Source organism: Cydia pomonella, chromosome 26 (assembly GCF_033807575.1).
Source record: "Cydia pomonella isolate Wapato2018A chromosome 26, ilCydPomo1, whole genome shotgun sequence".
Lineage (NCBI taxonomy): Eukaryota > Metazoa > Arthropoda > Insecta > Lepidoptera > Tortricidae > Cydia > Cydia pomonella.
The window spans coordinates 9,077,400-9,101,294 of record NC_084728.1 but is presented as its reverse complement, the minus strand read 5'-3'; the positions used below and the strand labels follow the sequence as shown (position 1 = coordinate 9,101,294).

Below are 23,895 nucleotides of genomic sequence, written 5' to 3'. Positions count from 1 at the left end.
AATAGGTATCGTACAGGCTATGATGCACAACAACCGGTAGCATCGGGTTCGAATACCGATGTCACTATGCGAACAGTTAATTCGAAGCGTGTTAATTACACAGAGAATAATTACGATACTCAACAGTATAATGACGGTCAAAATTCTGTCTCGTACTGCGAACCAGTAGAAAATTTTTACGTGGAAGCCTCAATTGTAGGGAGAAAATAATTTTAAACTATAATAAGCATAAAAATCTGCCATACATTCATATACCAGAGTTAGACGCCGTTTTTATGATAGATACGGGCAGTACTCGATCATTTTTAAGTCCACAAATAGCTAACAAATATTACGGAAACTCAAAACGATTTGAACCATTCGAAGTAGTTAGCACACACGCCATAAGCACACATAATGAGACAGCTTACATTAATCTACCAAAAACTTTTAACACTAACGAAAAGCATAAATTTTATATTTATACGGTGGACGAAAGATACGACGGTCTAATAGGCAGTGATTTATTAGATCAATTAGGAGCCGATGTTAATTATAAAACAAGGATGTTAGTCACAAACACCACGCAAATACCAATGACATATAAATCATTTCGAAAAGAAACCTTCAATGTACCGCCGCGAACTGAGGTTAGAGTTAAATTACCAGTTAACTTGTTACATGGGGAAGGAATTTTAAATTTTACCCAGTTCACTAACGGGGTAAGAATGCCAGCCGCTATAGTAAAATGCACTAACGGTTACGCTGCAACTGTAATTCAAAATACAACTGATTTACACCAAAAAATAACAGTGACAGCCCCATTTCGTGTAGAGTTATTTAATCAACAAGCACTTAACATAAATTCAATCAATTCAAATCAACTGGAAATTTCACAAGATGTGGATGAATTATTAGTAAACAACTTAAATAAACTTAGATTAGACCATATGAACGAGGAAGAAAAAACAATAATAGGCAACTTATGTAGAGAGTACAAGGATATATTCTATTGCGAAAATATTCCATTAACCTTCAGTAATCAAGTTAAGCATAAAATTAGGACTAAAAATGAAGATCCCATTAACTTAAAAGCTCATAGGTTACCTCAAACTCAAACTCAGGAAATAAAGAAACAAGTTAGTAAAATGTTACGCGATAATATAATTCAAGAATCACACTCACCATGGAGTGCCCCAGTTCACCTCGTACCAAAAAAATTGGACGCTTCGGGGGAACAAAAATGGAGAATGGTCGTAGATTACAGGCGGCTAAATGACAGAACTACTGATGATAAATACCCTTTACCAAACATCAATGACCTTTTTGATATGTTAGGTAAAAGTATGTACTTCACTACGCTAGACCTTGCGAGTGGGTACCATCAGATAGAAGTAGAATCAGAGGATAAACCTAAAACGGCTTTCAGCACACCCTTTGGTCATTACGAATTCCATCGAATGCCGTTCGGGTTAAAAACAGCCCCGGCTACCTTCCAAAGAGCAATGGACAACGTGCTCAGAGGGTTGCAAGGAATACACTGTTTGGTCTATCTAGATGACGTAATAATATTTTCAAAAAGCTTATCAGAACATGTAGATAAATTAAAGGCCGTGTTTGAAAGATTTCGTCAAACTAACCTTAAAATTCAGTTAGATAAGTCTCATTTCCTTAGAAAAGAAGTCCTTTACTTAGGACATACAATAACCAATGAAGGCCTTAAGCCAAATAATGATAAAATAGATGCCGTATTAAAATATCCAATTCCTAAGACAGCAACGGAAATCAAAAGCTTTCTTGGTCTTATAGGATACTACAGAAAGTTCATTAAAGATTTCGCGAAGATTACGAGACCTCTTACCGTCTGTCTAAAGAAAGGAAAAAAGATAGTCTTAGATGAGGAATATGTTAACAGTTTTGAAACATGTAAGAAATTGCTAACTAACGCACCACTTCTTCAGTTTCCTGACTTCGACAAACCATTCCTTCTAACCACTGATGCATCCAACTTTGCAGTAGGTGCGGTCCTATCACAAGGACCAATCGGGTCAGATAAACCTGTAGCATATGCTAGTAGATCTCTAAGTGATACCGAGAGTAGGTATAGTACCATCGAGAAGGAACTCCTAGCCGTAATCTGGGCCGTGAAGTACTTTAGACCATATCTTTACGGTAAAAAGTTTACTATCTACACAGATCACAGACCATTAGCATGGCTGTACTCACTAAAAGAGCCGAATAGTAAGCTCACACGTTGGCGATTGAGACTCGAAGAATACGATTTCGAGATTAAGTACAAAAAAGGACAGCAAAATACGAATGCTGACGCCCTTTCTAGAATTAGGATTAATGCCATAGATGATGATTTAGACTCTATAATAGCAAACATAGATGAAAACGAAGATCGCGTAGCTGAAGTTAGGAGAGAGTTAGAACAATTAGAGGAAAACATACAACAAAATCGTTCATCGCAACTGGAGACGATAGAAATTTCAGACTCCGAAAGCGAACAGTCATCCGAAATGATAAAAATCTCAGATTCAGATGACAATGCTACAGCGAATTCCGTTTCAAATAGAGAACACGAGGGTATACCAATATTAAAAGAAGCCATAGATAGCAAACCAAAACAAATCTTGGTTCACACGTGGTTTAAAGACAAAATATGCGTAAATGATAGATCTAACAAAAAACAACGTATCACAGAAGTATTTATGCCCATTAATAATGAAAACTTGGTAAAGGAATTTCTTAAAGAATATGTAGATACAAAATACAAATATTTTATTTACTTTGAAGCCCCCGAGTTTAGGAAAACTTTCTCAACAGTAATTACAAAACTCTACAAAAAGGGAACATTAAAATTAATAGAATGTACAGAGCGCATAGTTAATTTGACAGACTCAGAAGTTGATCAACGCGATTTTATCATAAAATATCATGAAGGGAAAACGTGCCACAGGGGAATTAACGAAACATTAATAAAGCTAAAACGTTACTACTGGTGGCCAAATATGAAAGACACCGTTACTGCCATCATAAATACATGCGAACAGTGTAAGAAAATGAAGTACGAAAGGAAACCAATCAAACCCTGTATACAATTAACGCAAACCCAAAACTCACCATTTCAAGAAGTCTTTATGGATTTACTTTACATCGATAGTAAATATTATCTAACAATAGTAGACACGTTTAGTAAATTAGGACAGGCTATTAATATACCAAATCGTAGCACACCAGAGGTAGTACAAGCGCTTATCAAATATTTTAGTATGTACGGACTTGTCAAGAAAATCAATTGTGACTCAGGTACCGAGTTTAATAACGAACTTATAAAAGAGCTGCTAAAACTTTATAAAATCGAGCTACACATAGGTACTCCAAATAGCCCCAGCTCAATGGCAGTGGTCGAACGATTTCACTCGACGGTTATCGAAATCTATCGTCTAGCTAAATATGAAAGAAGTGATTCAGATGCCGCTTCCGTAATGACCTATGCAATCATGGCATACAATAACTCCATCCATTCGGCTACTGGTTTTACACCCTTCGAAATGGTCTTTGGTAATACGGATTCGAATAATGTATTCGATATCGATAGAGAACGAAATCTCACGCAAAAACTCTTACAGGACCATAGGAAGAGGTTAAAGGTTTTATACGAATACGTGGCGGAAAAACTTCATAAAGATAAAGTTAAAGTTAGGGAAAAGAGGGGAGGTGAAGAACCACCGAAAATCAAAGAAGGTGATGATATTTTCATGAAAAATACTAGGACTAGAAAGGCTAAAGATTTACCACGCTTCGAAAAGGCTAAGGTAATAGGTGAACCAAGTAGAAATATTATTCCAGTTCAATTAAAACAAAGGAAAACTAAGGTAGCTATTAAGAATGTTAAACGTCCTCCACAGGTTAAGAATCGCAATCCTGACACTGATCGGCTCGACCTACAGCCTGGAACTTCAAAGCCTGAAAACAAATCCGGGAATAGCACCGATCAAACTGGGCACAGCAGTGATGAGGATTAATTCATGGACTATTTTTAAGACATTAGACTTAGAATTACTTATAAATGAAGTAGATGTTAACTTTCAACAGTATAGTAAATTAAACATAACTATTTCAAGCAACGTAGAATATAAAAACCAATTAGGTAATTTGTGTAAACAAATAGAATCATTTGAATCTAAAATAAGACATAGGATTAATCAGATTTTACCTTTTTCTAGATCTAAACGAGCATTATTTAGTCCTTTAGGTTCAGTAATTAAGTCAATTTCAGGAAATCTAGATGAAACAGACGCAATACGCTATGACCTCGAGATAAGGCAACTTAAAAATGCAGAAAATTCAGTAGAACGTAAAGTATCTTTGATGGTGAATAGCCTAGATAAATTTGCCAATCTTGCAGAAATTACAAATTCAAACATTAATATATTAAGTAATAAAACTATTGAATTAGAGTCATTGTTAGAAAGAGAATCCAAAAGAGATATCACCTTGTCACTTATGAATAACCTGTTTCAAATATCCAACAACTTTCACATTATATACGATTTTATTCAAGAAACAGAGACAGCAATAGCTTTCAGCAAATTACATGTCCTACATCAGTCTATAATAAATTCTACAGAACTTATTCACATCCTTTCAGAAATAACGAAACATGCTCACTTAATTTACCCAGTAGATAGAATAAACTTAATTAAAATAGAACGTAACATTATTCTTAAATCCTATATAGTTAGTAATAAATTAGTTTTTGTATTAGAAGTTCCATTGATAGAACCAAGTACGTATAATTATTACAAGGTAATCCCTATCCCTATTCATAATCATAAAACCCTAAAAACGACCACAATTATCCCCAAACACCCCTACCTAGTGGTGAACAGGTTGAAATACAGGCCCGTAGCAAACCCATGTGAAGAGATCGAGGACAACAAGTTCCTGTGTTCGAGTGATGACCTCGTACCCTACGCCACTGAGACCTGCATAGAACAAATTATGATGCTGAAGGAGAACTACACGAAATGCCACCAGAACGTCATACAAATAGAAAAGGAAAAAATCCAAAGGATCACCGAAAACTACTGGCTGATATATACCGAAAATAACCTAATAGTTACAGAATACTGCAACGAAGAAGTTAACAAACATACCATACAAGGAACCTTCTTTCTACAACCGAAGAAACAATGCAGAACAGAAGTAGGAGACATATTCATTCCAACACCCACAAACACCTCAATGAACGACCTGCAAACGCCGTTCGTACCATTACCAGAATTACGACAGCCCATTAGAGAAGAAGAAAGACGACTAGACCTACAAAATGTGGACTTCAGCGACATCAGGGACGTCATCAACAGTGCCAAGTTCAGCGTGAGCGAAAGCAACACGGACGACTTCATTTACGTGGTGAAAAATATTAGTGTCTGGACCATTTTACTATATGTTGTCATTCTTTTAATCATTGTTTTTACTTTATATAAATTTAAACCTTATACAAAGTGTATAGGACGAAATTCTCTGAACCCAACTGTGTCGTCTTCAGATAATTTCTCTCTTGAGGAGGGAGGAGTTAAGGTGGAGCAACCAATACAAGTAACCTTTGTCAGCACTACCCCTAATTAGGTCTTGACGTCAATGCTTACTTGTCAATACTTTATTATAAATAGCTGTTAAGAATTAGATTTAAGTTAATATTGTATTAATTATTATCTTGGACGTTACTCTGTTCGATTAAAATAAATTATTTTTAATAATAAATCCAGTCTCTCCATCTTAATTCACTCGTAAATTCGTACGTAAGTAAGTGTGACAGGGAGGCAACACGTCGAACGTGGTTCGCGGTAGCCCCTCTGGAGCCTAAGGTGGCCAACACTGCAAGTCCGCCACTGTATACCTGTCTACATTGTCTACCTCTTGTATACCTTTAACCTATGTAAATGTAATTAAATCCGTAAGAAAAATGTATATGTGTCATTAGTGTTATTAACCTATGTTAGTAATAAACTCTTTTTTATTCATGAAGTTTTGTTTATTTTGTTTATTATGTTATTTTATAATATTGGATATAAAAATAAAACACAAAAACACGTACAAAAACAATACAAAATACTTATATACAAAATATATTATAAAATATATTTTTTGTATGACTGTATTTTGTGAAAGTTTTAGTATTAAATTTGATCTATGAATTATATTCATTAGTATTATATATGGAATAATATTTACAACATCAATAAATTGCTCTGATAATTAGATTAAGATAATTATATGTAATACTGTCTTACTATTCATAAGTGCTTGTTGCTAGGCCTACATGAATAAAGTATATTTGAATTGAATTGAAAAAAAAAACCTAATCTATAATGTGCCGCCAGCAGCGGGGCAAATCCCAAGATGCCGGTGGCCTGGTGGTCACGGCTGCAGACTACAGAGGAACGGCCGGACTATCCGCTCCGTGTCCAAGACTACCGCCTTCTGCATCTGACAGATTCTGACCTTTGATCCAGCCACCTATCGAAAGTCTCTTAAGACGTTGGTTGAGACTCTTCTCTATGAGAACGTTCGCTGAAACGATTATCGGGACAATGATCGTCAAATCAACATCCCACAGGGCGGTATCTCGTGAGCCGAGTCTATAAACTTAACTAGGCTTGTCCTTGTCGGCTTTCATGAGATTCTCATCATGGGGGATGGTGATGTCGACGAGCACGTCCCGGCATTGCGATTGATCTATAAGATCTATTATCACAATGTCAGGCTTATTGGCTACAATAGTCCTGTCAGTGATAATAGATCGATCCTAAAAGAGCGTGGCACGACCATTTTCGAGAACTAGTGCAGGTGAGTACTTGTAGTACGGTACTTCGTGGTCCACAGGGCCGTTGCTCAGCAAGCAAGCTAGTTGCTGGTGAATAATCCTGGTTGTGCAAGTACTCGCCGTTAACAAGATGAGACCAACCAGAAATGATATATCTGAGGCGGCGGCATTTCTGACAAATGTTGACCGTACCGTCCTTCAGGATAGATTTCCGGTAGCTGTTCATCATCATAACTTCGTCCGCAATTGCACAGACAAAACCCGCGGTTTCTCCAAAGAGGTCCCCGAATTGTACCCAGGTCACCGACGCGAGCAGGTCCACGTCGGGTCCCGTGAGGGCCTTGTAGAACCGCCCGTGTAGCACCTTACTCTCCCATGCGCTTGCTTGCCATCTGCAGTACTCAGTACCACAGTGCCAGTTCTCGTTTGCCAAGGAGAGCGACGGGAGGTTCCTGTCTACTGCCACCACATCACTACGCATCCCAGACTCAATACTGGGCTTTGGGATAAAAAACCGGACGCCTGCCTAGTAGAACGGTATGCAATTTTATTTCCGGCAGACGGTAACTCACCCTCACAAGATGGGCCCCCACAAAAAGCGACATCTAGAATGGCTCAAGGGCAACACCGCTGTGAGCGGCTCAGGGGTGTTTATAGGTGTGCACTACTTTCTACCCAGTGGCTGTTGACAGCCACTGTACCAACTTTTTTTTTAATACTTCGTCGATAGCAAACAAGCATACGGCCCGCCTGATGGCAAGTAGTCTCCGTAGCCTATGTACGCCTTTAACTCCAGAAGAGTTACATGCGCGTTGCCGACCCTAACAACCCTCCCTCCCCTCGTTGAGCTCTGGCAACCTTACTCATCGGCAGGAACACAACACTATGAATAGGGTCTAGTGTTATTTGGCTGCGGTTTACTGTAAGGTGAAGGTACTTCCCCAGTTGGGTTCTGCTCTAGATCTGGAATGACATCCGCTGTGCTGTGCCCTACCACACAAAGTGAGATGACATTCACAATGCCCATACCTCTCTGGTATTTTTTAAGAACTTGTTAAGTTTCAAGTTTTGTTCCTATACACCCCAGCCATCCCAATTCACCCCCCGGTTGACGGTATTGCTGCGGTTCCATTGACGACATCTTCCATTAATATCTTCTCTGGTAGGTTGTTTTTAGTATGTTTCATGAATTTTAAAACGTGTTTTTAATTTTATCGCATTGCTTTCTGGCCCACGCGTCTAGCACATCTATAGCGCGTGTAAACAAGCCTTTATTTTCCATAGCACGTTTTATGTCCTGGCAACATTACTGGGTGACCACATATAAATTTACCGTGGAATACGGGTAATGTTGTATCTAACAATTTGTCAAATATCACATTACTTACTTTTAAAACATTGTATCGTATTATCGTATTATACATTACGGAGCCTGAATATGACTATTAAAACCCAAAATTATATTTTAAAACTATTTAATTGACGATTAACGTCATTAACGTCTTACATGGTAGTTACAAAAAAGTGCAGGGACGGGTACAGATACAAAATAGCGGTGCAGTTAGCGCCTATTCAATGTTCAATGTTGACGGTAAAATCACTCGCGCGCACTTCATCTAACAACAAACTCAGCAGCGGTCTGAACAAGCATTATTAAAAATATTTAACGCTCAAAGCTCGATTTTTCTCAATATTATTTTCACCAATCACTATTCTTATTCCTTGACTAATTTTCTGGACATAGTACGAAAAATTATACAGTAACCTTTTCATGGAGTTTATAAATAAGTCTGGCAATTTTATCTACACGTCAAAACGTCAAAACTAAATCTACACGTCAACGCGTGTAAATTAAATAAAACTTACTGTTTTTTTGTAATATAACTCGTTTAAAACGTGAATCTAATTAAAGTATGGTCCATACAACCATGGATGAATCCTTGTTTGTAAGTATTACACTTATTTAACTATAAAAACAGTCACAAATGGTCTTATGTGGTACGAGGTATGTCGGCGTAATTGTTGCATGCATGTTTTTATGAAATTGTTTGTATTTCAATATTTAGTTATAATTTTAACACGAATTATCTAAAATCGTCCTCTATGCTTCAAACTGATCAATATTTCCTAAGAATCTTGTAAAAAAGTCCACTATGAATTCTATAATTTTATCAATTTATATTGACTTAAGTATTGCCTTTGCCTCTAATTTGTCAGTAAAACTCATGAACGATCCAAGTTCCAAATTCATACAGAAACAGCAATCTGCAAGTTCACAACAAATATAAAAATTCTAAAACATTCTCGTACATTCCAGGAACCTACTCTGTACATTGTAAAGGGCATGTGTATCTTGGATAATGAGGGAAACAGAATACTCGCCAAGTACTATGACAAGAACATATTGCCAACAGCCAAGGAGCAGAAAGCTTTCGAGAAGAACCTATTTAACAAAACACACAGGTACTTAAACATACTTTACAGTACATATGGTGCTACTTTACCGCACTAGTGCGAAAATTAGCGTATTACGTTACTGTGTCGAATATTTAAAGGGCCATATGTACTGTAAAACGTTGTACGATACATGTGCAAATAGGTAATTCGCAACTCATGTCGATTTAAAACACTCCCTTCGGTCGTGCTTTAATTTATCGCCACTCGTTTCGAATTTCCTATTTTTCGCACTTGTATCGTAATGTACTATTTTAATTAAGAGTCTGCAGCAAGCTCGGTTTTCATACAAACTTAGTTACACTCTCATTTAAAAACGACTACGTTATCGCCAAAAAAAAATTACAAATTGAGAGTTTACTTTAAAACTTTAATGTCTGTCAGTACGTACAGTACTGACCATTAATATATCACCTTTGTGTTTGTATGAACTTGTATACTGTAAACAATATAGGTTAGTTTGTAGATTTCATATTTTACTAGTCATTTTGTACAACTATATGATGAATAGTGAATTGAAATACTGTGAATTATAATAGGAGACTCAGCATATTACTAAAAAACCTATAATAAAAGAATAGTTGACCATACATTAAAATATAAAACCTCTATATCCTCTATCCTATATATAAACCTCTATCCAGAGCGAGCATATGTGCGATTTCCTCGCATACAAATGGCCAGTATAGACGTGCCTCGGCCGAAGCGGCACTCTCGGGCGATGAAAACGCATTATATGAGACCAATTTTTCTCATTGCTCGTACAAAGGAACTTCTAGACTACCCAAAGCACATAATAAGTAATAGTACTACCGTACAGAAATGACACTTCCTATAAAACCGAAGTTTGACAGTGATTCAGGGATGAATCGTGCTGTCCCTTTCTTATGTATGGCACTGTCCCTTTCGGCTATTTAGCGTTGTCAAAATTCAAGTCATTATCTTGCCTGTGGTTGTGCACGCATAGGGACGTCAAGTTGTGCCAACCCTAATAGCTGCTTGGAGCAATACTGAGCTGAATAAAGCCTAGACACCCGAAAGGGGGAATGTCGTCCCATTGCCTAAAGTAGTGAGGTGGAAGTTACTCACAAACTTAAAAAAAAAAGGTATAGTGTAAAAACATGAAGGTAAAAAATATTGGCTGGTACTGTATGTCTAAACCAAGTCAGAGTGACAGCATCACAGCTAAAAAGGCGTTTTTCACTGTTATAACAGAAACAAATTTTCATTATCTCTACAACAAAATTAATTTCAGGAAACTTTGTATGACATTTTAGTATCTAAATGCAGGCAAGAATACACCTTTGAAAATCTATTGGGTTCAATTGGCCCACAGTGTATAATTAAAAGCCGGGCTAAAACTTGGAAGATGATGATAGGAAACAAAACACAGTGGCAGGGCATGTCCAAAATTTTGTGTGGGCAAGGTACATTTAGCAAGGCTCTCTGGTGGTGCAAAAAATAACGAACATTTTCACGTTGTGTCCGAGATATAGGTACTTATTTGAAGCACGAGGCCCCTCGGACTGTAGGCGGTGGCCAACGTCGCCCACACCTAACGCCCCCTCTAACAAAACAGCCCTATTCAGATGGCCAATGGCCTATGCCTAGCAGTGGGACTGGTAGAAATGATGTTACTGTACATGTTTCAGAGCCAACGCTGAAATCATAATGCTGGAAGGCCTCACCTGCGTGTATAAGAGTAATGTGGACCTGTTCTTCTATGTAATGGGCAGCTCACATGAAAATGAGGTAATTATCTATAAATTGCATATACAGATGTCAATCACAATGAAAAAGAAAAACAAAACTGGTAATGCCTTGGACCGGCTCGAGTCGCACGTTGGTCAGAGTTGAGCATCATAGTTTTTTTTTCATTGGACATCTGTATATGCAGTTTATAAATTGTAATGTGATATGTTCCACAATAAAAAAAGAAAAAATATTTACATTTATGAGGTAATTATCATTTATTTTTATCACAAATAAATAAATATCATGTGACAAACTTACATAAATTGACAAAGAACACTTAATATTTCACAAAGTGTTCATGAAAAATATCTGATCACACTATTTTCTTTTTTTAAACTACGTCGGTTGCAAACAAGCATACGGCCCGCCTGATGGTAAGCAATCTCCGTAGATCCGCTACGAATACAATATGGTATTTCTGAGAGCTTCCTAAGATGCTTAAAAAACTGTTTAAATAGATAGTCTTCTATAACTTAAAATAATTTTATAACTATGTGAACCTAAATGTATATTAAAATTTAGTCTAAAATAAAATTACGTCCCACCCTTCTGGTGTTGCCGGTGTCCAAGGGCGGCGGTAATCGGTTACCATCATGATACACGTCGGAGCTACGCGACAGAGATACGATATGGCGAAATGATACAAGTGTGGACCCATCTTTAGACTGCACGATTGGCTCAAATTCGTGTGCGTGACACCGCATTTCTAACCCCATTCTTATTGCCCGTAAAGCCCGTCCTTATATATCAATACATTTATTATTTTTACACATATATTCACTTATACCATTTCTCATTTCAGCTGATTCTGCTATCAGTATTGAACGCCCTGTACGAGTCTGTAAGCATCCTTTTACGTCGAAACGTCGAGAGGCGAGTACTCCTCGATAATCTGGACGCCGTCATGTTGGCTTTCGACGAGATTTGTGATGGCGGGTAAGTGTACGACAGCTTTACTATCAGCTCCTGTGTAATATTTTGACAGTAGTTATATTAAACCAATTGATAGGTAGGATAGATTCCTTAGGTTGCTTCAGATCCCCGAAGAGCAAACTGTCTAGAAATAGGAGCCCCACATTGGACTCTGGGAACGAGACAATGGTTTTTACGTATCACTATATGCCTAGATATTACACGACGTAATGTTTATTTTGTAATTTACGGGGTGAATATATAGGTCATACAGAGCAATTTTCACTATGGGACCAACCCCGAAATCACGAAAAAATGTTTACTCTCAGACAGCCAAAATGTATGAAACAGCCAATTATTAGTAAAAGTTGCTCGGTATGATCTATATACTCGTATTTAGCCCGTAAATTACCTATTATAGATGACTAGATAAACATTCTGTATATAAAAAAAAAAAAAATGCTAAATTTTATAAAAAAATTACATGTTTCTAGCTTTGTTTCCCGGTCTATAATGTACTATTATTTGGTTCACGACACAATAGTACATTACGATACAAGTGCGAAAAATAGGAAATTCGAAACGAGTGGCGATAAATTAAAACACGACCGAAGGGAGTGTTTTAAATCGACACGAGTTGCGAATTACCTATTCGCACATGTATCGTACAACGTTTTACAGTACATATGGCCCTTTAAATGTTCGACACAGTAACATAATATGCTACTTCTCGCACTAGTGCTATAAAGTAGCCCCATATGTACTGTAATAGTACATTGTGCAACGAGGGGGGTAAGTGAAATTTTGCAACAGTACGAAATTTACAGCCGCTGGAGTGCATTAAAGCTTTGAGTTTGCAATATTCTTACCCCCGGAGTTTCACACAATGTTTTTCATCAGCCACAATTGAAAATTCTTTAAAAATATTTTGAACGGCTATTAAATTAATTAAACAGATTTTTTTTACATAAACAATAAAAATTTATTATAAACGTCAGTATTTTAAAAGTAAAACTCATTTATACCTACTTGGTTCGTATGAATTAATAACACAATTTAAAAAAACACAAGCCATAACTCCCGTGGGAATAATACATGCTTTTTTATACTCATCGACTGTAACGGTTGAATTAAGATCGTATACCAAACTGTAATTAGGTACTTTTCATGTATGGGCTCCCAACTCAACTATAATATTCATTTCGAAACGGTTTAGTCATCTATAATGAAATTGATCAATCACTGTTCCCCGCGGTCAAGAGGACGAAACAAAACGATAGCTCAAATTAATTATTTATTTTTAGGTTGTATAGTAGAACCAATTGCTTCATAAGTCATAAACGCACATGTGACACCCTTAATATAGCAACATCCATACACTACGAAAACCGCTTACCATTGCTACTCTCCATAGGCTACGGTGGCCAAAATTGAGAAAAAACTGTCCAAAAATTTAACTTAGCAAGTAGCAAGCACCAGGGCCTCATGAGTTACGAGAAGGTGTCGTTGCCCACCCCGCCGGCCCCGGCGGCCGGGGCGCGTACGAGTATGAAGGTATCGCGGCTGCTCGCGTATCTTAAATAGCTATACTTTTGGCTTGTTTACCTGTCTGTATGATTTTATTAAAGTATTATTTTTAATGACTCCTAGAAAAAGTATTGTATACAATAGTGATATAACCAAGCTTTTCAATCTTGTAACTCACTTTGGCAACTCGGCATTGCCAAAACATGCTACTCGATTGTATAATAGTATTTTATGCAACAGTTGTATAAGAAGGGTCAAAAAAGGCGAGTGGCGTGAGTTACAATGTGAGCCAGAGCCGAAGGCGTAGTCGAACATGGTAAAAGAATACGCCACGAGCATTTTTTGACCTACTTATACAACGTTGCATACAATATTTTTTCTACGAGTCAACAAAAATAAATCTTAATTTAGGTAAACAAAGCAAAAGTACCCAAGACGCGCGAGCATACCTTGTGACGCGACCGGCCCGCCCCGGGCCGCGGCCGGCCGGTCGGCGACACCTCCTCGTAACTCATGAGGCCCTGGTACTTGCTACTTGCTAAATTAAATTTTTGGACAGTTTTTTCTCAATTTTGGCCACCGTAGCCTACGGAGACTAACAAGCAACGCTAAGCGGTCTTCGTAGTCTATGGGTGTTGCTATATTACGGGTGTCACATGCGAGTTTCTGACTTATGAATTAATTATTTTTACTATGCAACCAAATGAATATTTTGTAAGTTGGCAGCAATGAATGAATGAATGAATGAATGAATGAAATTTATTCCAGAAAATCATTTCCATATACATTATACATTTACACATTACAAAAAGAATTAAATTAAATTAAAATTAAATTAAATCAAATTAAATAACATCCTAAAATTTAGGAGTTATTTAATTTGATTTAGCAATGCACTTAGTTTAAAACTGTATTCGTTTTGGTTTTGTTAGGTTGGTAGCCATTAATCGCAGTAACGTTATAGCGATTAAAAGCACAAGAGCTTTTATGAGGAATAGACAATATAGACTTTTCTTGAAACCTTTTATGTATGTTCTTATATTCGTGTTCATGAATGCATAAATGACAGATAACAGTAGAGGAGTACTACGCCTTCGGCTCCGGCTCACATTGTAACTCACGCCACTCGCCTTTTTTGACCCTTCTTATACAACTGTTGCATAATAGTACATTACGATACAAGTGCGAAAAATAGGAAATTCGAAACGAGTGGCGATAAATTAAAACACGACCGAAGGGAGTGTTTTAAATCGACACGAGTTGCGAATTACCTATTCGCACATGTATCGTACAACGTTTTACAGTACATATGGCCCTTTAAATGTTCGACACAGTAACGTAATATGCTACTTCTCGCACTAGTGCTATAAAGTAGCCCCATATGTACTGTAAAATACTATTTTCGTTCAGTATACCTGTATGAAATAAGATCATTTTCGAGCAAGTGTGATGAGAAAGCGTTTTCCAATATTGTAGTGTAATCCTGGACGCGGACCCCACGTCCATCGTGGGCCGCGCGGCGCTGCGCAGCGAGGACGTGCCGCTCGGCGAGCAGACCGTCGCGCAGGTAAGCAGCAGGGTCAACACGCTCTTCTGGTGACACTCTACTTTCCTCTTCATATTTCCTGTCTCGTATAGTTCAACTTTCTGACCGTCTAGCACTTGAGAAGTTATATTGTGACCAATAACATTGTTATATAATATTTAAGACGTATAAAATGTGATTTTTAAGGCTCAACTCAAAATACACTATCTGTCCCTCCCTCAAACTCGTTAATCATTCGATTCAGTCTCTTTGATTCTGTGATGTGTATATATATATATATATATATATATATATATATATATATATACATGTGCTGTTTTATTTTTTCCTCTGTCCTGGTTCTCCATTTATATCTGCTACCGTTATACATATTTCTTCCTTACGGTAATTTCTACTACCTGAAGGTTGTCTGGAAGAGATCGCTTTTTAGCGATAAGACCGCCTGTTGTTTCTTAGTTTTTTTATGTTAATTGCTGTATTCTATATATATGTATGTAACCCTTTTTTCCCGAAATAGAAATTTCATCAAAAATTTACGTACCTTCGGTTAGGATTCTTCAATCAATCAATCATTTATGACGACGACCGGTTTGGCCTAGTGGGTAGTGACCCTGCCTACGAAGCTGATGGTCCCAGGTTCAAATCCTGGTAAGGGCATGTATTCGTGTGATGAGCATGGATATTTGTTCCTGAATCATGGGTGTTTTCTATGTATTTAAGTATTTATAAATATTTATATATTATATATATCTCGTTGTCTAAGTACCCTCAACACAAGCCTTATTGAGCTTACTGTGAGACTTACTCAATTTGTGTAATAATGTCCTATAATATTTATAAAAAAAAAAAAATATTATTTCGTCATCATAGGTGTAAAATACATTTAGTACAGGTGATAGGGTGTTTTACATGTAGCAGCTATGATGTACCCTCCCTCCCCCCCCCCTCTTTCCTCCCAATAGTCCCCGGCAAGCTCGCCCAAATGTCACCTTCCCATACCGACGGAATTTCGTTCTCATTTTAAAACTACGTGTTGGACTGTAATGAAACTTTGCACATGCTTTGACATGACTTTGGGCTAGCGTGGGGACTATAGCCCGAGCCCTCTCGCGTATGAGAGGAGGCCTGTGCCCAGCAGTGGGACGTATATAGGCTGAATTATTATTATTATTATATAAACTGAAGCTATATAAACCAATTATAGGACTAGATATACCTCATGTAATTATATGTGCAAAGTTTCATTACAATCCAACACGTAGTTTTAAAATGAGAAGGAAACTTCGTTTGTATGGGAAGGTGACATTCGGCCGAGCTTGGGGACTTAAACATTAGAAACCAGTCATTGTTCACAAGATACTTAATTTCTGCTAGACGGTCAGCTTAAAAAGTATCAATTATAAATGGGCTATTTTATTCAAAGATGTACAGTCAGCAAAAACTCTACTTTTCATTTCGAATGAAAGAAAAGTAAAATAAATGTGTATTAAAAAAACATAACTAAGTGTAAACTTTTATAGTATTTCTTGAGGGTACTTGCAATTAACCATTCGGGTCAAAAAGTATCATGATTCATGGAATGGGGAGTTAAATATTAGAATGGAAATTGTACAACAAATCCATTTAATATTAAATTTCAATTATTCATCGTAATCTACGAAACGTGCTGGGAAAGTAAAATGCTCTAGTGCAAAAACGTATTATTTCTGCACCCTTTAGAAGTCACACAACATCTTCCTACTCGTACTTTCAGAGCATGAAACATGTAAAAAAACTTACTACTTATCTGTATTTAAACATCTTTAGATTAATTCTAGTAAACTTCTATTTATTAGTACATTACGATACAAGTGCGAAAAATACGTAATTCGTAACGAGTGGAGATAAATTAGAACACGACCGAAGGGAGTGTTTTAAATCGACACGAGTTGCGAATTACCTATTCGCACATGTATCGTACAACGTTTTACAGTATACATATGACCCTTTAAATTGTCGACATAGTTACGTAATGTGCTAATTATCGCACTAGTGCGGTAACGTAGCACAAGATGTACTGTAAAAATAGTTATGTACTAACTACTTTAACACATTCACTGCCGGGAACCCACCTGGTGGGCGCTCGTGAACTTTGTACAGATGCCATTAAACCCGCTGGGCGGGTTGTTTTGTACGCAGCTATAGACCACCGGTTTCTGGGGTAGTGCGCCGTTTTTTGTCTGGCAGTGAATGTGTTAATATCATGTTAATGCTCTATAAAATACTTCTATTGCTTTCAACTTAATCTTTGCATGCATATACTTACTAATATTGGTATTATGTTAGAAACTAGAATAGCTTCATACGTTCACCTCCTAAGGCCCAAGGTCCTACCTATAGTACTTCTTCAGTTAGATGAAATTTAAATCATATTCAATTGGAACAGAGTTGCATTTGTTTTGTTTCGTTCAATTTTCAAACAAAATAAAATCTAGTTGATTTCCGGTTCGAGCGCCATCTTGATTAGCGTTGAAAAAACCGTGAAACATACGGGAAAATTTCCACTCGTTTTTTCAAGTTTCGTTCGAAAAAAACAATGCAAAAAAACGACTAAAGCCGAAAAAAACAAGTTTTTTTTTTAACTTCTGTATTTTTTTATATGAATTTTATTGGGAATATAACAGGAAGGTTAAGGTTGCACGTCTAATGTGTTAGTTTCTGGCATTTTATATAGAGTGCGTGCATGAACTGTAGGAGGCAGCACAGAAGCCGTCAGATTTTTGGCGCGAGGCGTAAATGTGATGTTTTTTGTACTGATGTAGCCCACAAGATGGCAGAACCTACTATGTACAAGAAAACACGTGACGTGTACATGTAAATGTTTATGGTTCCGATTCAGGCCACAAGATGGCAGACCCTCCAACGCGCACGGTCCCTATATTTGACACTGTCATCACTCATCAGTGGCATTGTGTATGACGTATTTAATTTTTCTGAATAAAACAGGAAAAAAACGAAATTTGGTAAAATTCCCGAAAAAACGATTGATTTTTTCCGGGAATTTTTTATCCCTAATCTTGATGGATAGCCTCGTGATGAATTCCTCTGTTTTTTCCCATGAATATGGTTTAAAGTGTAATATCGGTAGCTTATTATACAGTAAACTAATGTGGTAGTGTGCAGTGAATGGAGAATCAATCTTGAAACGCGTTTAACCACCATTTTGGAGTCAACGGCCGGTAGTCCACGTGCTACTTGTGAAGTCCAGCTATTGCTTTACAAGACCTAATAAAACCACCGTACACTGTCTTGTACTAACCGTACAATTTTAGTCGTATTTAAAGCTCCTAATACCTTGATACTGGAGAAATTGTCTCACTGGACTGAAGCCATAATTTTAAAAGAATGAAAATGAACTGTATTCCCTGCAATATAGGTTCAAATTTCACTAAAAATTTTGGATTTTTAGGGTTCCGTAGCCAAATGGCAAAAAACGGAACCCTTATAGATTCGTCATGTCCGTCTGTCTGTCAGATTATGTCAAAGCCACTTTTTTCCGAAACTATAAGAGCTATACTGTTATAACTTGGTAAGTAGATGTATTCTATGAACCGCATTAAGATTTTTACACAAAAATAGAAAAAAAAAAAACAATAACTTTTGGGGGTTCCCCATACTTAGAACTGAAACTCAAAAAATCTTTTTTCATCAAACCCATACGTGTGGGGTATATATGGAGAGGTCTTCAAAAATGATATTTAGGTTGCTAATATCATTTTTTTCCAAACTGAATAGTTTGCGCGAGAGACACTTCCAAAGTGAAAAAATGTGTCCCCCCCCCCTCCCTGTAACTTCTAAAATAACAGAATGAAAAATCTAAAAAAAATATATGATAAACATTGCCATGCAAACTTCCTCCGAAAATTGGTTTGAACGAGATCTAGTAAGTAGTTTTTTTTTTAATACCGTCATAAATGGTACGGAACCCTTCATGGGCGAGTCCGACTCGCACTTGGCCGCTTTTTAATTTCTATGGGACTTAGGAGGCTAATATAATTTTGATTTGACGATAATTTATATAACTTGAGTTTATTTAGCGGTCGCAATAAAGGTGATTTTAAGCTTAGAAAAAAATTAGAAGTGGAAAAATTACTATAGTTATTGGCCACTACATATTTAGTAATTAGCCACTCCTAGCAAATCAGAAACAAGCCAATTGAAGCCTTATTGTTAAGAGTACCCGGAACCAGACCCATGTCCTTAAACTACGTCCAAAAGAGAAGTAAGGGCATACGTTTGTGTGGTAGGGCACAGCACAGCGGATGTCATTCCAGATCTAGAGCAGAGCCCAACTGGGGAAGTACCTCCACCTTACAGAAAACCGCAGCCAAATAACACTAGACCCTACTCATAGTGTTGTGTTCCTGCCGGTGAGTAAGATTGTCAGAGCTCAACGAGGGTGTGGAGTGTTAGGGTCGGCAACGCGCATGTAACTCCTCTGGAGTTGCAGGCATCCATAGGCTACGGAGACTGCTTACCATCAGGCGGGCGTGCGATGTACTTAGTATAAAAAAATGGCATATTACTATGTAGTGTCCAATAACTGTAGCAGCCACCCTAGCGCCATCTACCTGTCGAATTCGAAGCATGTTTTCTTAGGTACGATTGATAACTCCTTTGTTCTATTTAATTTTGTCAAACCCTATTATGTAAGGGTACATTATTTTACTAACTCGCTAATAATAATGTTTATTTTATATACTCGGTCAAGCAAATCTTGTCAGTAGCAAAAAGCGGCAAATTTGAAAAATCGCGGGTTAGCAACACTGTTTTCGAATAATTCCAAAATCGTGTGTCATCTGTGTTTTATCTGTGGAATGTGGATAGTGAATGACAGCCATCTTGTTTGTTTACATTCTGAATCGTGGCAATTTCAAGAGAAATTTCTGCTGTCTCCATTAAATACCAATATATGAAATAAGCTTGTGCATGAACTTTAGCAAAGTCAAGGAGCCTACAATATACAATCACGGTCGTTGAGCGAAAATAATTGTAAAATTTGAGGTTATGATATTTACCTATTTTTGGTGCGATGTACATTGCTGCTTTTCTTAGCGTATTACCAACTCAATACTGCTTTTTGAGTGTTGCCCTACTTTACTTTGCTGTACATTGCGACTGACATATTTTGCTTGACAGACTATAATATTTATATTTTATTATATTACAAATGCTTTATATTGCCCGTTTCAGATACTCTACAAGATAATGAATGATAACTAATAAGCACAACGGATTGGATATAATAATTATGTATTGTTATATACTTTATATTTAAATATAGATTCTGTTAACTTTAATATTTATTTTATTTTCTGACTTGAAAGTGATTACTAAATGCAAGTGTTTATTTTGCAAAAGATTTTAATCCCTTTCTTGACGATGTATCAAATGTGATACATATTTTATTTATGCCCTTTTCCGATTTTAAATACCGAATTATCTTTGCTTTATTAAACTTAGTAAGATAACGCACGAGATTTATTTGTCAAAAATTAATTGAAATGACTGACAGTTGGGAAAATTAAAGAAAATGTCAAGAAATCGCCATATCATTTCTATAGCTTCTTTGAAGAATTATTTACCTTGCATTTTCAATTCGCTTTTAAGTTTATTTACTTATTACTTACCCTGCTTTCTTTGGGCGTTAATTTCAACCCGAACGTATAGTCTGTATCTTTAGGTATTTAAAAGAATGTAAACCACAATTAGATATTTTATTGGGCAAGAAAATTCCGCAAGTTAATTAACTTGATGTGGCAAAACTTACAGAAGTTTTACTACGATAGATTACTTAGCGTAACAACGAAGCTGCAATATTTTGTAATTAGGAATATATCGGGATGATTTGATTAATCAATAGTAATTTAGTTTTGTAATATATGCTATTACTTCGAACCTAGAACAAGATCGAATCGAATATTTAGCCATTTGAGGATAGATGAAAACATTATACGATTAAATGAAATAGGTTATAGACAGAACGATGAGGATCAGATCCAGGTAGTTTTCTAATTTGGTTAGTTAACTGATAAATGTTTCAAGTGCCCGAAAATGTTAAAACACGTTGTTTACATTTATTTAACTACCTAAAGATACAAACTATAGTCAGGCACACAGATATAGGTATGACTAGAGACAGTCTAAGCTAACTTCGCATCAACTTGAACAGGACAAAGTGAGGGAGTAAACATATAAGTCATATTTTCATAGCAACTTGAAATTAATGATGACATGGCCTCACTTTGTCTTCGCAAATGCAAAGCAGTTAACTTGGTCCGACTCTGTTTTTCTAATAATCATTCATTATAATTTGATGCGAGCCAAAGACAATCAGTAAGAATGAAAAACAAAAAACTTTAGGTACTATCAATTAAAAAATGACCATTTATGTAATTATAATGACATTCTTCCTGATACTGTCTGTTTAATCCGCAAGTATGCCAGTTTTTTTAGAGAAACCTAGATGTAAAAACAATCTTACCTACATGAGGAAATCAGAATAAATTCAATTTGTAGCCGTGCCATAATTTTATAAGTCCCTCGAAAAATATTCTAGACCGAGCTGCAAAGTTGCATGGAGACATTATGAATTAATTCATTCATAAAGTGGCCATGTAATTTTGCGCCTCGGTGTAGGTACTTACAAATTTTTGCTTAGTGGCCAGTAGGTACCTATAGTAATGGAAGTTTTATTTTGGTAATAACCCATTACTGTCGCTTACGAATGCTACTGTTTTTAAATCATGGAATATTATCACACTAAAAATAATTCAAATAAGTATTAAAAGTGTAGCGTTCTGTAGTGACACTGGTGGAATGGCCTTTATCATTAACACATATCTAACAAGTTTTATGGTATATAATATCAATATCTTTACATCTTAAGGCATGAAGATAAGAAATACGGATCGATAAAACGCTATAGATCCATTTAAAAAGCATAGTAATATTTATTGTATGCGTCTTAATGTCGCCAACACCAAAATTGATATATTTTTATATGACAAGAATTAAATAAATAATTTTGTGTTATACTTGAGCAGAACGAAATTCAAAATTTAAATACAAATCTAATTTGCACAGCTGAGAGCTGTTGTGCTGTGCAATTCGTTTTTAGGTTAGGTTAGTATTTTTTTCAGGTCGTTTAAATACTATGCAGTAAATATTGCGATAGCCAATTATTTACAAGTATATTTTATCAGTATTGCCAACTTTTAGATACCTGCAGCGGTGATCTGAAATATACAGGCATCGGAAACCGGTATTTTTTGTATGGGAACGAAAACGGTATTTTTTCTTTTTTTGTTAATTATTACATTTCTAATTGGCCAATCTAATAATACGCAGTCGTTATCTAAAAACAACCGAGTCCTATATTTGGAGTATAAAATAAACCGAAATATATGTTTATTTCAAAGTTTTTCCAAAAAACCGGTTCCGATCCCTGGAAATATATGTCATATACGAAAGATAAATGACCAAGGCCTCCTCATATTGCCCAGGGCTGGAATCGAACCAGCGTCCTCTGCATTCGCAACAGATGCCTAAACCGCTCGGCCACGAATGGGTTTTTTTCTTTCGTTATATATCCATTTCAGTTTATAATATACTTGAAATAATTTATATTGTTTGCAATACAAATTAAATTTGTTTTCTATTAGAATGGTTAATATTATATTTATTTCAGGTCTTACAATCAGCGAAGGAGCAGCTCAAATGGTCGCTGCTGAAATGAAAAACAAGACACATAGTATAACTTTATTTGATCTATGTAAGTTCCATAATATTATTAATTAAATAAAACATATTTACAAACAGCCTTGTTTCCTATTTACGTATTTATTTATATTTTCAAATATAATACCATTACCATACCAAAAAACTCTAAAAATATATAATAAGTACAAGTAACATAATACTAAGGCATATATAATATATTACTTCAGACGATAATTATAATATTTTGTCAAAATCACACAAAATAAATGCAGCATTCTATATATAAATACAAAACCTGAGTTACTGTCACATTTTTTTGTGACTGGCTTATTTTTCTTTTCTAACAGAAACACACTTAACTGAATAATAACCTATGATTCACATTATAACTTATGTGTGTTGGATTATTGATTTTGATTGGTTGATGGGCTTGCCGGAACAGCGATGACCTTCGGTTCAGCATTATGCTGAGGCGAGCCCATTTCGTGGTAATCAATGTCTATGTTTTAATCTTTTTTTTAATATATATTTATCTGAATGTATTTTAAGTTTTACCACGAAGCTAAATGATTTATGGTTTCTAACTAAACAATTTCGTACTTTGTCACCGTAGCAATCAATATGAAAGAGGCGCCAGTGCTCTCATATTATTGTCACCAAAGGGGCATGACACACTGCGTCTGATTCACACGTGCTAGTGGGATGTCGCTATAATACGTAGAGCGTTGTCTCGCTCAAACTTCGGAGCGACATGCGAATCAGACGCAGTTTGCCATGCCCCAAAGAGAAACGATTGTAATAAAGAGGTGTAGTCTAAGAAAAAAACTTTGACATCCAAAACAGATGGCGCTGTACTGCGTTATATGTTTTGCGGTCACCGAATTGTCAAACGTCAACTTTTGACAGTTGGAGTTACTGCAAAATGTATGTAGCTGTACAGTGCCATGTCGTTTAAGACGAAAGAGGGCCACCCGTGCGAAATCACCTTTTCTTACAAACATAGTCCTCATTTTCCACTCTTGACATTAACATTGAAAATATTTTGACACAATTTGTTGTATCTCAACCACAGCTATGCCCTACGTTTTTTTTTAATTTTTAATAATATAAGAGTTACGATCAT

At 36.3% G+C, this 23,895-nt stretch overlaps 1 protein-coding gene across 2 annotated transcripts; it reads left to right on the top strand.

Moving 5' to 3' along the window:
- The first annotated feature begins 8,604 nt into the window (after positions 1-8,604).
- Positions 8,605-22,870, top strand: LOC133532125 (coatomer subunit zeta-1). Of its 2 annotated transcripts, none has more exons than XM_061870656.1 (6): positions 8,605-8,763; positions 9,135-9,280; positions 10,924-11,023; positions 11,829-11,962; positions 14,942-15,032; positions 22,741-22,870. In XM_061870656.1, exons 1-6 carry the CDS (start codon positions 8,731-8,733, stop codon positions 22,786-22,788), a joined length of 552 nt encoding a protein of 183 aa, XP_061726640.1. In that variant the 5' UTR covers positions 8,605-8,730; the 3' UTR covers positions 22,789-22,870. The 2 variants fall into 2 exon arrangements, with proteins under 2 accessions (XP_061726640.1, XP_061726641.1); XM_061870657.1 differs by lacking the exon at positions 22,741-22,870 and adding an exon at positions 20,244-20,350.
- Positions 22,871-23,895: the final 1,025 nt, after the last annotated feature.

Bases quoted from the DNA above. Each gene is read 5' to 3' on its own strand.
- LOC133532125 (XM_061870656.1), top strand. From the start codon at position 8,731: ATGGTCCATACAACCATGGATGAATCCTTGTTT. The intron at 8,764-9,134 runs GTAAGTATTACA...CGTACATTCCAG, and splicing joins CCATGGATGAATCCTTGTTT to GAACCTACTCTGTACATTGT. The intron at 11,963-14,941 runs GTAAGTGTACGA...CCAATATTGTAG, and splicing joins GACGAGATTTGTGATGGCGG to TGTAATCCTGGACGCGGACC.